This window comes from Dreissena polymorpha, chromosome 3 (genome assembly GCF_020536995.1).
Source record: "Dreissena polymorpha isolate Duluth1 chromosome 3, UMN_Dpol_1.0, whole genome shotgun sequence".
In the NCBI taxonomy this organism is placed as follows: Eukaryota; Metazoa; Mollusca; class Bivalvia; order Myida; family Dreissenidae; genus Dreissena; species Dreissena polymorpha.
This window is the reverse complement of record NC_068357.1, coordinates 37,424,547-37,444,866: the sequence shown is the minus strand read 5'-3', so window position 1 is coordinate 37,444,866 and position 20,320 is coordinate 37,424,547. Positions and strand designations below refer to the sequence as shown.

Below are 20,320 nucleotides of genomic sequence, written 5' to 3'. Positions count from 1 at the left end.
CCCGATTTTTTTTTAAACATCATGTAATAAATTACCCACCCTACATTATACCCCCTCTCACCCCCCACCCCCCTACCTCCACCTTACCCCCCCCCCTCCCCTAAATTTATTTGTTTTATTTTTTAAACATCATATAATAAATTACCACACCACACATTATACCCCCCCCCCCCCCATCTCACCCCCTACCCCTCCCCTAAAAAAAATTATAATTGTTTCTCCTTTTTTTATTTTTGAAAGATCGTCTAATAAATGACCACACCCCACATTATACCCCCTCTCAACCCCCCCCCCCCCAAAAAAAATAATTTTTTTTGTCCTTTTTTTATTTTTGAAAGATCATCTAATAAATTATTAAATATGAACAATTTCCCCAAGATGGTTTTCGTTATAATGTTAAGCACTCGAATAGTCGAGCGCGCTGTCCTCTGACAGCTCTTGTTTGTTTCACTTTCTCATAGTTAAGAGAACATTTTCAATGTAATGGGGCTATAGTATTATTGGTATTGTATTTTAATTCTTGATGAAATAATGTTTAAAATTGACAGTTCTGCTCAAGTAATTAATGACCTACGCTTGTTTTCTGATTAGTTACACAATACCTTGCACTATTAATAAACCACAGACCAGAATAGTTTATTAGTGATATTGTAATTTAGCCTCATTCCGGGAACATTTGGCTTAATGCATGTGTGTAAAACGTCATCCCAGATTAACCTGTGAAGTCCGCACATGCTAATCTGTGACAACTATTTCTGCCTAGACTTGATTTTGGTGTAGAAGAGACTTGTGAAATGAAAAATTCCATAATAGCAGAAAGTGTTGTACCTGATTAGCCTGTGCGACTGCACAGGCTGATCTGGGACAACACTGTATGCATATGCATGTCGCTTTATTTTCCCGAACTGAGGCTCACATATTGTTTGAACTTTGCTGATTGATTTGTTTAAATCCTGCCTGAAAGTGCATGGTCATCATTGGACTGTGGACTGTACTTATTTTGCCATTTAATTGGTATATTGAAGTTAAGAATCACAATTTGTGTTTAAAAGAACTTCATAAAAAGTCAAATGTTAAGTTGTAAACTTAATAATTGGAGGTATTGTGGGTGAAATGTTAAAAAATGATTGTAATAGTGGTGTTAAAAAGCGAAACTTTAGCTGCACCTGTAGGAAAGAAAGCCCTTATTGTTCAATACAGCCCTTTATTGATGGCAAGGAACCAATTACTAACTGTGAGAAAACAAATGCATTAGACAAGAACAGTTTCCTCTCATGTCTGCTACTGAAATGGTATTTTCTGGAAGTATTTGTAAATGGAACAGATTTGTTAAATGTAACAATACATTTGTAAGGGAAGTAAAAACAGCTAACAAATCAAGTTGTGGGACATTCTTATTCCCCTTTGCTTTATTGATTGCCTGTTACAGTTGTTTACACATGTATATTGAAACCACTTATACAAAACACCCTATGAAAAATAATATGCTTTAAAAAAGATTTAAAAACAGATACCACGTAAACATAGTGGCACAATGGGAGCAGTCATACATGAAGGCTAACCAAATGATACTAAATTTAGCACATATAGGTACAGCTGTATGGTTTATATTACAGTTACAGTTGGCTGGAGAGTGAATTTATTTACTATGATCTTTAAACAGTCAGTCATAATTGAATGCAATGTTGCATGATAAAAATCTGTTGTATTTTGTATGAGTAGTCACAAGGCAAAAAAATATGTTGAACATGTGAACATTTGTTTGTGCTCAAAGTAAATACTTTGTTGGTGTTTATTTTGTGTAACTATAAATGGGTAGTGCTCTGTGAAAAGGGGGTTTAATGCATGTGGGCAAAGTGTTTTCCCAGATTAGCCTGTGCACTCCGCACAGTCTTATCAGGGATGACACTTTTTGTTTTTAGCTCACCTGAGCACAACGTGCTCATGGTGAGCTTTTGTGATCGCTTTTTGTCCGTTGTGTGTTGTGCGGCGTCAACATTTGCCTTGTTAACTCTCTAGAGGCCACATTTATTGTCCAATCTTCATAAAACTTGGTCAGAAGATTCATCCTAATAATATCTTGGATGAGTTCGAAAATGATGCCGGTTGGTTGAAAAACATGGCCGCCAGGGGCGGGGCATTTTCCTTTTATGGCTATAGTAGAACCTTGTTAACCAGGGTTTTTTTTTAGAGAAAGGGGAAGACGCTGGACGCTGGGTGAAAGGGGAAAAAAGAGTGCGAAAGAGAGATAATAGGGGAAAAAATAAAAACTGTTCATTTCAATGTCTATAACTCATCAAAAGAGACTTGTCTCTGTCCTTTTTGTTCTTAAACACATTTAACAGGTATTAAAGTCAAAGTCCTTAATAAAGTTGCAGGTGTAGATCTAATAATGGGAAATGTTTTCAACTATATTTTTGTACTGGGGCCGGGGGACGATGTCAATTTTGTGATTTCAATTTCATGATGAATGGGTTGACGATCTTGATTTGCTACAGTATTGGAAGGGAAAGGAGCGGCAGCTGCCGATTGTCTACTTTCACTTTCACAATGTTCGATGTTGATTACCTCGGAATCCTGCTGGGTTATAACGGTTTTCGATGATACTTTCTTAAAAAATGCCTCGATGCGTTCAGTATCTTCCGAGTTCGAATGTTTTATTTTGTTTGTGTAAGAACGCTAATTGTGAGACATTTTTTTCTGTTTTCACGTTTATACCTCGGCTTGCACATAGCCCGGATGAAAATTCGACTGGTTTCCGGTAATTAATTGACGAAACACCCTTCTCGCGCAAGACCGGTATCCAGTAAAATAGTCACATGATTATTACGATTAGTTGCCCAGTTTACATGACGTTATTTAAGAGCTATATTTAGAATAACTGGGATTCCCAGATGTTGTGTGTTCGTCTGGAAAGAGAGAGCGCGAATTCGTTGTACATGGTGCAAATTGGATAATTGTCGAATGCCCCAAGGAAAAATAAACATTTCTTTGAGAGAAAATATTATATTTTGGTGAAAAATTATATTTTTGGTGGGGAAATTGTATTTTAAGGGGAAAAATTCTGGTAGGGGAAGACGCCGAATATCGGCGTCACTTTCTTAGTAAAAAAAAACCCTGGTTAACACTCTATTATTTTCCAATCTTCATGAAACTTGCTCAGAAGATTTGTCCCACTGATATCTTGGATGGTTTCAAAAATGGTAACCTTTACTTAAAAAAAAACATGGCTGCCAAGCAGCGGGGCATTTTTCCTTATATGGCTATATATATATGGCTATAGTAAAATCTTGTTAACACTCAAGAGGCCACATTTATTGTCCAATCATCATGAAACTTGGTCAGAAGATTCATCCCAATAATATCTTGGACGAGTTCGAAAATGATGCTGGTTGGTTTAAAAACATGGCCACCAGGGGGCAGGGCATTTTTCCTTATAAGGCTATATATAGTAAAACCTTGTTAACACTCTAGAGGCCACATATATTGTCCAATCTTGATGAATTATGGTCAGAAGATTTGTCTTAATGATATATTGGATGAGTTCGAAAATGGTTACGTTTGCTTGAAAAATATGGCTGTCAAGGGGCGGGGCATTTTTCCTAATATGGCTATATAAGGCTATAGTAAAATCTTGTTAACACTCTAGAGGCCACATTTATAGTCCGATCTTCATGAAACTCGGTCAGAAGATTCATCCCAATAATATCTTGGATGAGTCCAAAAATGATGCCGGTCGGTTGAAAAACATAGCCACCACTGGGGCGGGGCTATTTTCCTTATATGGCTAAAGTAAAACCTTGTTAACACTCTAGAGGTCACATTTATCTTCCAATCATCATGAAACTTTGTCAGAAGATTTGTCCCAATGATATCTTGGATGAGTTCGAAAATGGTTTTGGTTGCTTTAAAAACATGGCCACCAGGGGCGGGACATTTTTCTTTATATGGCTATATATATGGCTATAGTAAAACCTTGTTAACACTCTAGAGGCCACAATTATTGTCCAATCTTCATGAAATTTGGTCAGAAGATTGGTCTCAATGATATCTTGGATGAGTTCGAAAATAATTATGTTTGCTTGGAAAAAATGGCAAGGGGCGGGGCATTTTTCCTTATATGGCTATAGTAAAATCTTGTTAACACTCTATAGATGCCACATTTACTGTCCGATCTTCATGAAACTTTGTCAGAAGATTCATCCCAATAATATCTTGAACGAGTTCAAAAATGATGCCGATTGGTTGAAAAACTTGGCTGCCAGGGGGCGGGGTATTTTTCCTTATATGGCTATAGTAAAACCTTGTTAACACTCTAGAGGCCACATTTATTTTCCGATCTTCGTGAAACTTGGTCAGAAGATTTGTCCCAATAATATCTTGTTATCTCAGGTGAGTGATTTTGGGCCTTTGAGGCCCTCTTGTTATGATATTTTTCTTTTAAAGAAACTCTTCTTAGCAAAAAGCCAGCTAAGGCAGAAAGTGTTGTCCCTGATTAGCCAACATCCTGATCTCATGTGTACAGTTAGGCTAATCTGGGACTACACTTAATGCACGTGCATTAAACCCTCTTTTCACAGAGCGATTCAAATAAACAAATACAATCAAAATTGTATAAAAACACTGTCTTGTATATTAAATACTCAAGAGGGAATCTGAACAGGCTCGTTTTAAACTTTGCCTTGGTATGCTTATTAGCTTATGTCACTCTTTTGAAATGATTTAGCTTGGACAATATGGCATTATATTTCATCAGTGCCTCATAGAAATACCTTAAAGAATTTTCTTGGTTGTCAAGACAGTATTCTGTTAACATCTTAAACTTGTATGTGTTTGTGAAATAAGCTTCCTTTCTTTGTTCAAACATGATTATAGTAACATACTGCTTCAATGTGCTCTTAAATTTTTTGGATGACTGGCTTGTCAATATAGCATTAGGAAATCTGGTTGTACTCTACACTATTTTGTAAATAATTGAGCATTTTTCAATTTTATAAAGAACTGCAATGATATAATTAGAATGGGAGACAATTTAAGTGTGTGACATTGCTAAGTGTCAGATGCATTATCTCTCTTTGGTTTTCATTGAATATGTATTAGCAAAATGTCATAAAAAGACTGAGCTTTCTGTGCATGTTAAAAACATGTTTTTTGCTGAAATATTTGTGAGGGTAAGTGTTTTGTTTTATTTTGTATTCAAATAATAAGGTGACCATACAAGCTCATTTTAAGTACAAATTTGTGCTTCAAGTTTATCATTATATGAGGACTAATAGAATGCATTTTGCAGCTATTTAATGTCATACTTGTATCATTAACTTGAAATAAAAAGTTAAAAATGTTAAGACTATACTTTAAATCATGTCCAGTTTTTTGCTATTCTGCTATCCTAATTGGGCTTATTACCTCTCATGTGTGATGTCATGTTCCTTTTTCTAGAGTCACAAATTGATGCCTTCATGCAAACAAAGTAAGATATCTTTATCAATGTGTGATATCTTTATCAATAAACAAACGCCTTTCCTAAAAAATGAACTATACTGTCTTGAGTGTGATTTTTTTGTACATAAGGCACACTAAAATGATTCAATATCTGTGGTCACATGAATGTCAGCTTTAATGACGATAGTTCCAGAGAAACACTAGTAAAGGTATCCCAGCTTTTAACATTTTGATAACAAGTGTTGCAGTGAAACTAATTATTTCATTGATTATTGAATAACCACATAATTATATTTGGAAAGGTCAGTAAATACAAAAGTTATGTTATAACTTTAGATCCTGTGGTTGGTTGAGGCAGTGGTTTAACCCTTTACTGTACCCATGAGATCAGGATGTTGCCAGTTTGAAGCCTTACTGTACACATGAGATCATGATGTTGTTGGTTTGAAGCCTTACTGTACCAGTGACATCAGGATGTTTGTGGTGTGAAACCTTACTGTACCAGTGAGATCAGGATGTTGGTGGTTTGGAACCTTACTGTACACATGAGATCAGGATGTTGGTGGTTTGAAACCTTACTGTACACATGAGATCATGATGTTGGTGGTTTGAAACCTTACTGCATACATGAGATCATGATGTTGGTGGTTGAAACCTTACTGTACCCATGAAATCAGGATGTTGGTGGTTGAAACCTTTCTGTAGACATGAGATCAGGATGTTGGTGGTTTGAAACCTTACTGTACACATGCAATCAGGATGTTTGTGGTTGAAACCTTACTGTACACATGAGATCAGGATGTTGGTGGTTTGATACCTTACTGTACACATGAGATCAGGATGTTGGTGGTTGAAACCTTACTGTACACATGATATCAGGATGTTGGTGGTTTGAAACCTTACTGTTCACATGAAACCAGGATGTTGGTGGTTGAATGTTGTACACATGAGATCAGGATGTTGGTGGTTTGAAACCTTACTGTACACATGAGATCAGGATGTTGGTGGTTTGAAACCTTACTGTACACATGAAACCAGGATGCAGGTGGTTGAAACCTTACTGTACACATGAGATCATGATGTTGGTGTTTGAAACCTTAATGTACCCATGAAATCAGGATGTTGGTGGTTGAAACCTTACGGTGCATATGAGATCAGGATGCTGCCGGTTTGAAACCTTAGTGTACACATGAGATCAGGATGTTGATGGTTTGAAGTCTAACTGTACCCGTGATATCAGGATGTTGGTAGTTTGAACCCTTGCTGCACCCATGATATCAGGATGTTCATGATTTGAAACCTTACTGTGCCCATGAGATCAGGCTGTTGGTTGTTTGAAGCCTTACTGTACACATGATATCAGGATGTTGGTAGTTTGAACCCTAACTGTACACATGAGATCAGGATGTTGGTCGTTTGAATGAAGCCTTACTGTTCACATGCTGTCAGGATGTTGGTGGTTTGAAGCCGTACTGTGCCCATGATATCAGGATGTTGGTGGTTTGAAGTCTTACTGTACCCATGATATCGGGATGTTGGTAGTTTGAAGCCTAACTGTTCACATGATATCAGTATGTTGTTGATTTGAAGTCTTACTGTACCCATGATATCAGGTTGTTGGTCGTTTGCATGAAGCCTTACTGTACACATGCTATCAGGATGTTCAGGGGTGTGATTTTTCTGCGGATCCGTGGATTTCCGCGAATCGGGTTGTCCCGGATGTCACTTCTGAGATTTGCGTAAATTCGTTTTTAAAAATGTGGGGGAGAGGGGCTACCACCGATTCGGCGGACGTATTTCATAAGCGGCCCGAAATATCCGCGGCCCGCAAAATCTCTCCGCATTTTACACTGGTATATTCTGCCTAAGCATTTTTAAAACAAGCCATATAATTGGCTGTCGTTTCCCAATCTTCCAATTACAATCGTGTTCTTAAAATGCGCTCAGCTGATTTGTTTGCAAATGGCGCCGTTGTGAAGAGAAAATTAAGATTATTAACATAACAAACAGCAATCGAATAAACGAATGACATCACCTAGTCTGATAGGAATAATGAAATGTGTTTGTCAAAAAAACGACTACGTTTTAGATACAAGCAACACATATTTTGTTAAGAAATGTGCCCACTGAATTTGTGTCATGGAAACTAGTGTTGCAAATTGGAGTTTAGTCTACTCGCGAAGTAAAACAATTTAGAAGAGTATCGTTCGAACATGGAAATAGACAAACATGATTTGATTTATATGTCTGTAGGTCTGTGTATAATCAGATTCATATGCATATTCTGCTTTATTATGTTTGTCACGCTTTTCAGTTAACTGAAATAGCTTCAAACTGAGTGAAGATGTAAAATGCAAGATATTGAAAGGTAAACAAATTAAATATATTAATTTAACTAAGTTAATACATCATTTACACCAGAAGAACACATAAGTGTGTTTTTTTATATTTAGTCTTTTAACTGTTTTAAGTGTGTTTGTTTATATTTAGTCTATTAACTGTAATTCAATACATTGAAAAACTGCTGCTATTAATCACAATAAATACTTAACTGTTTACTTTGCATCCTCAGTATGTTAAATGTGAAGTTTAACAGGTTTTTATAAAAAATATCGTTATGAAGTTCAAGAAGTTGTTAATTTTAATGTCTGTTTTTAGGTTTGTCATTGCGTTATGCGCGCCATTCGCGTAGTCAAAATCAGTCAGAATTTTCCTCCCCTCTGACTTTGCCTCAATCACACCCCTGATGTTGGTAGTTTGAAGTCTTACTGTACCCATGATATCAGGATGTTGGTAGTTTAAAGCCATACTGTACACATGATATCAGGATGTTGGTAGTTTGAAGCCTTTTACAGTACCCATGATATCAGGATCTTGGTGATTTGAAGTCTTACTGTACCCATGATATCAGGATGTTGGTAGTTTGAAGCCTTACTGTACACATGATATCAGGATGTTGCTAGTTTGAAGCCTTACTGTACCCATGATATCAGGATGTTGGTAGTTTGAAGCCTTACTGTATACATGATATCAGGATGGTGGTAGTTTGAAGCCTTACTGTACCCATGATATCAGGATGTTGGTGATTTGAAGTCTTATTGTACCCAGGATATCAGGATGTTGGTAGTTTGAAGCCTTACTGTACACATGATATCAGGATGTTGGTAGTTTGAAGCCTTACTGTACCCATGATATCAGGATGTTGGTAGTTTGAAGCCTTATTGTACCTATGATATCAGGATGTTGGTAGTTTGAAGTCTTACTGTACCCATGATATCAGGATGTTGGTGATTTGAAGTCTTACTGTATCCATGCTATCAGGATGTTGGTAGTTTGAAGCTTTACTGTACACATGATATCCTGACAGGATGTTGGTAGTTTGAAGCCTTACTGTACCCATGATATCAGGATGTTGGTAGTTTAAAGCCTTACTGTACCTATGATATCAGGATGTTGGTAGTTTGAAGCCTTACTGTACCCATGATATCAGGATGTTGGTAGTTTGAAGCCTTACTGTTGTAACCCTTGATATCAGGATGTTAGTAGTTTGAAGCCTTACTGTACCCATGATATCAGCATGTTGGTAGTTTGAAGCCTATCTGTACACATGATATCAGGATTTTGGTAGTTTGAAGCCTTTCTGTTGTAACCCATGATATCAGGATGTTGATAGTTTGAAGCCTTACTGTACACATGATATCAGGATATTGGTAGTTTGAAGCCTTACTGTTGTAACCAATGATATCAGGATGTTGGTAGTTTGAAGCCTTACTGTACCCATGCTATCAGGATGTTGGTAGTTTGAAGCCTTACTGTAGCATGAGATCATGATGGTTTTGGTTTGAAGCCTTACTGCACCCATAAGATCAGGATGTTGGAGGTTTGAAGTCTGACTGTACAAATGAGATCAGGATGTTCTACTCTACAGACCTTGTGATCAACCATTTATGTATATTGATGCAATCTTTATTGCTGATGACTTCCTGTAGTAAGTGCCACAATTCAGTGTTGTTTACTGCCGCAATATAAACAACATGCTTTTAAATTGATATTGATAAAACATTTAGGTCAAAAGTAAACAAGCACATAACTATAAGGTAGTATGCATTTAAGGCTTGACCAAGTAAAATGTTATTTGTATCAGCATAAATTGTACCAAGTCTGAAGTCCAATAATTGTTACTCAGGTTCAGAGGTTTAAAACCCATCACTTGCCATTCATTGATACTAATTTGAAGTGGTCTTTTTACAGATTTTCAGGTTTTTAAATCGTCAAAAGATGTCTACAATTGATATTTTAGAGCATGGTAAATGTTCAGTATAACTGTTTGATCAAAAATATCATAACTACAGCGGAAATTTGCGAATCTAACATAAGTATAACTGTTTGGTCACAAATATCATAACTACAGCGGAAATTTGTGAATGTAACATATTTTTTTTTTAATTTTGTTAATTTACAAAAAGGTGAAAAGGTCCCTTTAAGACTGGTTTATACCATCATTACTTTTTATGCCCCCTTTTGACGAAAAGGGGGTATAAAGTTTTCGCACTGTTGGTCAGTCTTTCTGACTGTCTGTCCGTCAGTCTGTCAGTCTGTCACACTTTTGTGTCCGCTCTCTAATTCAAATAGTTTTCATCCGTTCTTTACCAAACTTTGTCTGAAGTTGTATCTTGACAATATCTAGGTCAAGTTCGAATATGGGTCATGCCGGGTCAAAAACTAGGTTAGGGTCACTTAGTGCATTTCAAGGATTTAGCATCGTGTCCGCTCTCTAATTGAAGTAGTTTTCATCTGATCTTTACCAAACTTGGCCAGAAGTTGTATCAAGACAATATCTAGGTCAAGTTTGAATATGGGTCATGCCGGGTCAAAAACTAGGTCACAGTTCACTTAGTGCATTTCAAGGATTTAGCATGGTGTCCGCTCTCTAATTGAAGTAGTTTTCATCTGATCTTTACCAAACTTGGTCAGAAGTTGTATCAAGACAATATCTAGGTCAAGTTCGAATATGGGTCATGCCAGGTCAAAAACTAGGTCACTTGGTCACTTAGTGCATTTCAAGGATTTAGCATGGTGTCTGCTCTTTAGTTTATGTGGCTTTCTGATTTAATTTGATATTCTAAGACATTTTTATGCCCCCGAAGGAGGGTATATAGTGATTGGACCGTCCGTCCATCTGTCCGTCCTTCCGTCTGTCAGTCTCACTTTGCGTTTAGATTTTGAAAAATGCTCATAACTTCTATGTCGCTTCAGATAGCAATTTCATATTTGGCATGCATGTGTATATGGACAAGGCTTTTCCATACACACACAAATTTTGACCCCTGTGACTGACCTTGAACTGAGGGTCCGTGTTTAGGTTTCGAAAAAAGTTAATAACTTCTACCAAGCGTTTATAGGGGTCATAAGTCATCCTATGGTGACAGCTCTTGTTATTGATTGTTACATAGGCTGACTGGTTGAGAGATTAAAACCTCATCACTTTCCCTTGACTGTTACTAAGACTGACTTGTTCTTGTTCTGATTAGCTAAAACTCCATCATGTTCCATAACTTCATGTATCTTGGCTGTCTTGCTTTAAGTTCACCACTTTCCCTTTAGTGTTTACTAATGCTAGTGTTTTTAACCAGGTTTTCCGAAGGAAAAAACTGGTTATTAGATTGGCGAATGCGGGCGGGCTGGCTGGCTGGCGGGATGGCTGGCTGGCGGGCTGGCGGAATAAGCTTGTCCGGGCCATAACTATGTCGTTCATTGTCAGATTTTAAAATCATTTGGTACATTTGTTCACCATCATTGGACGGTGTGTCGCGCGAAATAATTACGTCGATATCTCCAAGGTCAAGGTCACACTTTGAGTTCAAAGGTCAAAAATGGCCATAAATGAGCTTGTCCGAGCCATAACTATGTCGTTCATCGTCAGATTTTAAAATCATTTGGCACATTTGTTCACCATCATTGGACGGTGTGTCGCGCGAAATAATTACGTCGATATCTCCAAGGTCAAGGTCACACTTTGAGTTCAAAGGTCAAAAATGGCCATAAATGAGCTTGTCCTGGCCATAACTATGTCATTCATTGTGAGATTTTAAAATCATTTGGCACATTTGTTCACCATCATGGGACGGTGTGTCCAACGAAAGAATCACGTCAATATCTCCAATGTCAAGGTCGCCACGACTAAAAATAGATTTAAAAAAAAAAAAAAACTTACAAAGGGGGTTAATTTTTTTTGGTCATTTCAAAAGTTCAGTTTGAGTTTTCTCCCTTTATCAGATTTTTTTTTCACAATGAAAACCTGGTTTTGTGACAATTTTGTCCCTTGTCTATTTAATGAACTTGTCAGCAGTACTATCTATTTAACATGTTAATGAGTTTTATACCTGTATATAATGTATAATGTTGTTAACCATTAGCTGGCACAGGTTTCACATAAGCTGGTCACTGCACTAATAAATTGATATCAGTCTGGGCAGTGGTCAGTACAGGTCAGCAAATAAGGTAGTCAGATCAAGTGAGGTCTACTGATAATACAGTCCCATTTATTAGTGACACATTTCTTATGTGTAAGTGACCCCATGGCCTGATCAGTGGACATGGCAAGATTGGTGAAGCAGACAGCTTGCTGGTGACACAAGTCCATTTAAATTTAGGGTATTAAGATGGGATGGGAAGACAAACAAATAGTGCTTGCTAAAAAGCCTGTAGTTAATTAACTCTGCTGATTTAAATCCACATTTATCAATATCAATTTTTAATGTCTATAGTTCAAATCTGCATTTGACAAGACTCTTGTCCACATGGTTTCTATTGCAATCTGGTAGCACATCTACTGATGTAATTTTTCAGTAAATGACACTTTCATAGTCAGTTGGATTACAAGGGCTTGATCGGAACATGTACTGAGAATTGAAAATAATGCAGACATCCCATATGCCTTTCATGTTTTTGTAAAACAGTTAATTGAAAGCACATACAAAATCCAATATGTAATTTTATTGGAATATCTCTTTTTAAAAGATATTATTCTTGTCTATTAATGTGTAATCAAACAGCTTTATTATTGGTTTCAGATAATATCAGGGCTCAGCCTAGGTTCAAACTTGAGGGAGAAGTGACTTCTCCCTGAGCTGAAATTAGGGAGAAGTGAGGCCACTAGAAGAAGAAGTGGTTTCTGTTCGGCGTTTAATAAAATCTGCACTTGTTTTATACCCCTCATTACACCAAGCCTATCATCATCAATGACAAACAAATAATAATTTCAAATTCAATAAATCCTTACATATGAAGTCACATAAATCAATTCATACAAATAAAACTTGTGATTTCCATGTGCATCATAAAAATAAACAATACTTTAATAATGCAATGACAATCCAAACCCTATTTACATTATAATGTACATGATAATTAGTCAGTGATTTTTTCACTCAATTGGGAACGGGTTCGGTACCCATGCCATTTGGAATTTTTCATGTTGTGAAATCACCAAATTTAATGCATGGGACATATAGTAGTATATCTATTACTGTTTATCCGAATTCTATGCATGTCCGAAATATGTACACTTGAGAATGCCTTACCTGTTTAACTTTAATTATCCAAATTTTCCTTGTTGTTATCTGGTTTAAAAAACCTTATTAAACGTTTGTTAAATCCAGTTAATGCTCTCTCCATTATTGAATCACCATTACTTGTAATTTGAATCGCCAGTTTTGAATTGAACGCGGGTTGAATGTTACAATAGGTCCGCCATTTGCAATGTAGAAGGTCATGACGTAGCAATTTAATTTACTCGGATAATTTATATCTAATAGAGGAAATGTGTTTTCCCAATGTCTATTGTGTAGTATTAGGACTTGTTAGTATAAAAATGAACTGTGATTCCTGTTTATATAAGATGGTTGTTACTCGTAATTATCGATAGATTAACACACTGACAAAACTCGCTGGACTTAAACAGTAGTGGATCTAAGTAATTAATAGACCTTTGATCAATTTAGTTTTTCTTTAATAATTTTTCCGACTTTCTTTAACCGTGCCGTCTGCCAAAAACCTGCAATTATTGGATGGTCAATCAATAATCACTTAATCATTAGACAACTTACAGCACGCGCAAAGAGGTTGCGGGATATAAAATAAAGTCGTTTACGTATATTATCATGGATAGATAAAATTATTGAAATTAGCACTACGCACGGGTGAGTTGTTAGTTTTCGTTTATATGGTTATGAATTAATGTCTGACAAAATAAATTGCGAATCGACTTGATTATTAGTGTTTAAGAGTTTTGAAACACAAAACAAGCAAACAGTATGACATACTAGAATAAATCGTAGTCATATTTACTGTTGGGAATATATTGCGAGTGTAATATTTTTTGTGCGTAAATACATGTCTTTAACGACGTCATTTCATCGCTCAGGTAAACTACTGCATATGTATAAAAAATGTGTGTGTTCTCATTAGTTACTATCAATGTTAATGTACCTCTTAACTCCGCCTGCAAGGCGTGTACTAGTTGCGCTTGCAGAACAGAGAGCTGACACTCGCTTTGATCTTTTGATCTAAACTGGTATTGTTTGGAGTAAATGTCCATGTATGCTAGTTGCCTGGATAAGCTTTCACAGCAGTCGATCTTTTGCTGTGATAATAAACTGATAACATATCAAGCGTCATCGGTGACTTTATGACATGTGAAAATGGAGAAGTTTTAGATGGAAAAGTTGATAAAAAAACGTCAATGTTTTAAAAAAAGAAGGCGAAGTCAACTTCTCCTTCATGTAATTTAAGGGCGACATAATTATGTCCCGGGCGAAGATATCGCCCAAGTCGCCCTCACGGCCGAGCCCTGAATATAAAGGTAATTTCTAAGTGCTCATAAAGGGAGCAAGAATGGTGGTGGTGGGTTAGGATTTTACATTTCTCTTTTAATCACTGCTCACCAATTTCATAATGAAAACATGTTCCCAATGTGACCAAACTGAAACATTTGTCACAACTCTTATCATATGTACTGCAAAAACATGATAGCTGTTAAATTGCTGGTCCAAACAATTAAGTTTGTGATTAAATCCTCTTGTCATCAGTGTATGACATCACACCTTGAAAGAAATACTTTACCTTTTAACTTGTCCTGTATTTGGGACAAACAAGTGAACCATTTATGATTGTGGCAATTGATTAATCTTGCCAAGTTTGAACTTATGTTCAATACTAACCAGACAAAATTCCAGAAAAGTGTTCAATTAATTATGCTGATCATAAGTCTGTCTGGCGTTTTTTTGGCTTTTTTTCCCTGAAACAACAAAATTTTGTTTGGCATTAAAAAAATAATTGAATATTATTTTGGTCCCAAACATTCTGGTTTCATGTGTCATTATATTATTGTCAGTGGGCCTGACATGCTGTGTGTTAAACCTTGAATATACTGGTAAAAACCTGCTGTTTGTTAAACTCAACTCCAGTTGGTTTATCGTTAATCTGAAGATCCAAAGCATAACAGTGCATGTGTGTGTACTTTCTTCAAGTTTGTATTATCTTTGAATGGATAAAACATTTCATAAAATAAATGTCTCACTGGTACTGCAGTTTTCAACATTTAATTGATACATGCATAAACGCATGCAAATCCTAAGCTCATGATTTAACATTTTTAAGTATTTAATATGTATCTGCTAGGCTTAAACTAGTAATAATATATACTTAACCAGTGAACTATTATTAGATGCAGTTTTAAATGAGCTAATTATAACTTACTGTGGTGTTAAAGCAACAGCAGAATATTGGAAATAGTTTGCGCTAGCATACGTGAAGCTTTGCATGGGGAGATGCGGATTTCCCAATATTTTTTATGTTGTTTGACCTTGACTGGAGAGCACTTGCAGTGGTATTGCGGAATGGCTGTGATACAGAGACTCTAGTGAAGGGTTAAGTAAGGATACTACCAAGTGTGGTACTTTGTTTATTGTGGTGCATAGTGTATGGTGCTATCATATGTGCAGGAAAATGCATCTGCGGGACCGTTGCATTCAAAATGGGAGATATTGTGTGGTGAGAAAACATAAATTAGAATCAAATTTAAAAGAAATTAAAGGAGATTTAAAGAAGCAAAAGACATGCAAAGGTATTGTGTTTTATTATATGAATTAGTTCTGATAATAGTGTTCATACTATTTTCATATAAGTGAATGTATAATGTTTCTTGTATGTGTGTGAAAGGATGATACTTATAAATGTGAATGTATAATTCTTCTTATAGTTTAATATATGAATGGATAATGTTCATAATATGTGTGAGATGTCTGAAAGGATAATGATACATGAGCTTGAATGTAATGATTAGAACATATCTATGTTTGTATGACTATATCATGTGTATGTGTAAATGTGAAATGCAAATGTGGAAAAGATTTTTTATGTGTGTTGGGAGGTATTTGTAGTCTGATAGGGTAATGATTCGAAGTTACTTGTGAATGAATAGCAGTGCATTAAATGATCATGAATTTTTAATTATAAATAAAGTTGTGAATTTACATAAAGGCCAATCATATGTATGGATATATGATGACAGCACAGATCTCCTGAGAATGTGATTGTACTGGTGTTGTTGAAGGATCAATAATATGTTTTCAAACATTGGCCTTTGATCTGGAATGTTCAACATTACGCTTTGATTGTAGTCTAGACTGAAAGAAGTGAATATGAACCATTGAATATGCTGGACAGGTCAAATAATAGGGTTGAATGATATGATCAAATAAGAGAAACACTTCATACTCTTAAGATAGAATGGTTAAAAACATATTTAACATATTTTGTTGTTAAAGGTACATGATAGGCTTAGTTGCAGAAAGTTCTCATATAGAATGTTTGCAAATCAGTTGTGAATCAGTTGCCACTTATGGGTTATTGATAGGTTTTACTACCATCTTGCAATTTGAAAGAGTGAAATCAAAGTGGCAGTGCCTTTGAGGTAACTGACATGATACATATCTAATTGGTGTTAATAACATGTAAGTCCTGTACATTTTTTATTATTGTTTTTATCACTCCCGATGGACTTCATTAAAAGCATGTTCTGCCTTCTAAAAGTCAGAAGCATCAATTGTAAGCAGCTGAAAACCAGGCCGTTTCCCTCTATTGTTGCCATTTACTTCTCCCCTCATTAATAAGATAGGCAGACAGCAGTGATGTGTGGCTGATACATGCAGGAGATTTCCTCAGTTATTCATATATGATTAAGTGTAGATTTGGTCAGAATAAATGGTGTGTAGCCTTTGCTTTTATATCTGCACATAGTATACCAGAGTAATGAGGAAGTGTTATGCAATCAATTGTATATTGGTGGCAATTTAAATACCCAGCAGGTCAGGATGAAGGCATGTTATAAAACACAAGCCCTAAGCACCGCTTTTCATGCTTAAGTATCAGTAGTAGCTGACAAGCATTTGGCTGAGCAACAAGTCCACATTCTGTAGGATCAGCTACCTGTATGTGCAGTGAACTTTTGCTGGAAATAGTTATTAAAGATAAAAAGGAGAATTAAACTGTGAATTTTACATATGTTATAGCAAGCAAACTTTATATGTTCCATATAAGTACAAGTGATAGATGAATGGATTCTTGAGATAAACATTGTACTTGACCTGAGGTAATGGACACTGAACAAATACTGAAGGCATAGTTACATCTTATTGGACACTTGAGGCATTGATTGATGCATACATGGTATGGAACACTTGAGGCAATAATTGAGGCATACATGGTATTGGGCACTTGAGGCATTGATTGATGCATACATGTTATTGATGCAATCATGGCAATGGAAAGTTGAGGCAATACTTGATGCAATTGTATGGTTTTGGACACTTGAGGCAATAATTTATGCAATAGTATGGTATTGGACACTTGAGGCAATAATTGAGGCATACATGGTATTGGGCACTTGAGGCAATAACTGATGCAAGCATGGTATTGGCCATGTGAGGCATTGATAGATGCATACATGGTATTGAACACTTGAGGCATTGATTGATGCATACATGGTATTGGACACTTGAGGCATTGATTGATGCATACATGGTATTGGACACTTGAGGCATTGATTGATGCATACATGGTATTGGACACTTAAGGCATTGATTGATGCATACATGGTATTGGACACTTGAGGCATTGATTGATGCATACATGGTATTGGACACTTGAGGCATTGATAGATGCATACATGGTATTGGACACTTGAGGCATTGATAGATGCATGCATGGTATTGGCCATGTGAGGCATTGATTGATGCATACATGGTATTGGACACTTAAGGCAATAATTGAGGCATACATGGTATTGGGCACTTGAGGCAATAACTGATGCATGCATGGTATTGGCCATGTGAGGCATTGATAGATGCATACATGGTATTGGCCATGTGAGGCATTGATAGATGCATACATGGTATTGGACACTTGAGGCATTGATTGATGCATACATGGTATTGGACACTTAAGGCAATAATTGAGGCATGCATGGTATTGGACACTTGAGGCATTGATTGATGCATACATAGTATTGGACACTTGAGGCAATAATTGATGCATGCGTTGTATTGGACACTTGAGGCAATAATCAGAGCTCCAGATAAGGGTCGTATTTGCGTAATTACAAATTATTTTCAAGTCCGTTACGTATTTATTTTAAAATCTTGTCGTACCATTAAGAATTACAAAATCAAGTTACGAATATTATTTTTACATCGGTTCATATCGATTTTTATTGAGTTCTTTTCGCATATTAAAGATCTTTTCGGTGCTTATATAGAATGGTCATCGCGTTTGTTTAACAAAGTGCATTTTTTCCAATAAAAGCGGCGTGTACAGTCTATCTGTCAAAAAAAATGGCGGCGCTCGCAGAGGACGCCCGCAGAGCGTCCTAAAAAACTGCAAAGCGTGCAAAAACACGCTTTTAACAAATTGTACACAAAGTCAGCCAAAGTTGAATGTTAAAAAAGACATTATAGAAAAGATCTTATACGATGTTGTAGGTTCAGTTGCCAACACAGTAGTAAAAGCTAAAAAAAACGCGACACGACAGGTCCAAACTTAAACAAAAAAAAACACTGAACGAGTGGAAGGGACAATACCCGGGGCTAATCGTTGAAAAGATTGAAGGGTAGACCCGTTTTAATTGTGAAATAGTTGTAAACATTCATTGAAGGCATGCACTCAAAGCACAGTTTGGACATATGAAGGTATTTTAAAAATAAAATTGTATAATACTGAATAGACACTGTTGAACTGGTATAAATAAAGTTGCTAGTATGTTTATTTTTATTTTTTGCATGAAAATAAACATTATTATTTATGTTTAGGTCATTTAGAAAAGTTAAGAATTATTTTCCAAAACTTAGAAGTAACGTTAAGAATAAAATTTCAGAGTTAAGAATTCTTTTTGAAAATCTGATAGTAAAGTTAAGAATTTCACAAAACCTTATCTGGAGCTCTGAATAATTGATGTAATTGTATGGTATTGGACACTTAAGGCAATAATTGAGGCATACATGGTATTGGGCACTTGAGGCAATAATTGATGCATGCATGGTATTGGACATGTGAGGCATTGATAGATGCATACATGGTATTGGACACTTGAGGCAATAATTGAGGCATGCATGGTATTGGACACTTGAGGCATTGATAGATGCATACATGGTATTGGACACTTGAGGCAATAATTGAGGCATGCATGGTATTGGACACTTGAGGCATTGATAGATGCATACATGGCATTGGACACTTGAGGCATTGATAGATGCATACATGGTATTGGACACTTAAGGCAATAATTGAGGCATACATGGTATTGGACACTTGAGGCATTGATTGATGCATACATGGTATTGAACACTTTAGGCATTGATAGATGCATGCATGGTATTGGACATGTGAGGCATTGATAGATGCATACATGGTACTGGACATGTGAGGCATTGATAGATGCATACATGGTACTGGACACTTGAGACATTAATTGATACATACATGGTATTGGAAACTTGAGGCATTAATTGATACATGCAAGGTATTAGACTCTTGAGACATTAATTGAAACATACATGGTATTGGACACTTGATGCATTAATTGATACATACATGGTATTGGACATTTGAGGCATTAATTGATTAAGAAATAAAGTTTTTTATAGTAAAGAAGTAAACCGTGAGCTGTTCTGTCTGCCTACTGCTGAATTGTCATGAATAGCTTCATATACAGTTGTTTTCTCTGAGTTTTGTGTACTTATGAACCAGGAAGCTCTGTCAATTGCATTGTGCATGACCATGACACTTAGGTAGTTTCATATCTGAAAAAAATACTCTGTATTTCTATGGGAAATTATTTAAGAACCTTAACATGCAGCTGCATATAGGGAAGTGTGAATTTATAATAATTCTTTCCTGCTTGACATAAAAGAGCTGTTTGTCATTATCTTCCCAGTTGGTGGGTTGAGAATAGAAGCAAATGTCTGAACAAGGCTGATAACCGTTTGTGAACCAAAAAAGCGTACCTGGGTTTACCTGTGTCCTGATTATTTGACTGACACAGAAATCATAGACTTTTTCCCCTCTCAGCTTCAGAACGGTACTTTTCTGCACTGCAACAATGATCGTTTTAACGGCTTTCCCACTAAGAAGCAAAGTGAAAAGGGCTATGTGCAATCAGCATAAAACCAGAACAGCCTGCGAGTAACTGCGAGTTTTATGCTGTTTGCTGCTCATCAGTAAGTAAGGGTTGGAAATAAAGCCTTTAAAACTTAAATTTTGACATGTATTGAAGTTTGTCATTAAATGATTCATATTGATAAATGTAAACTTGGATCTTAAA

General features: G+C 36.2%; 1 protein-coding gene and 1 long non-coding RNA gene across 3 annotated transcripts in view; both read left to right on the top strand.

Annotated features, from left to right (window-relative positions):
- The window catches only part of LOC127873696 (protein similar-like), a 124,296-nt gene that overhangs the window by 23,503 nt on the left and 80,473 nt on the right, over positions 1 to 20,320 (top strand). Inside the window, exon 1 of one of the 2 annotated variants that reach the window (XM_052417636.1) lies at positions 15,398 to 15,568. The exons of the other annotated variant lie outside the window; for it this stretch is intronic. Coding sequence (XP_052273596.1) covers positions 15,439 to 15,568 — 130 coding nt within the window. The 5' untranslated portion in view covers positions 15,398 to 15,438. Of the gene's footprint in view, positions 1 to 15,397; positions 15,569 to 20,320 lie in introns of those variants that run through there. 2 annotated transcript variants of the gene reach the window in all.
- On the top strand, positions 11,133 to 11,617 carry LOC127873732 (uncharacterized). The gene is made up of 2 exons (XR_008046350.1): positions 11,133 to 11,308; positions 11,471 to 11,617. It is a non-coding gene; the product is annotated as an uncharacterized LOC127873732 (long non-coding RNA).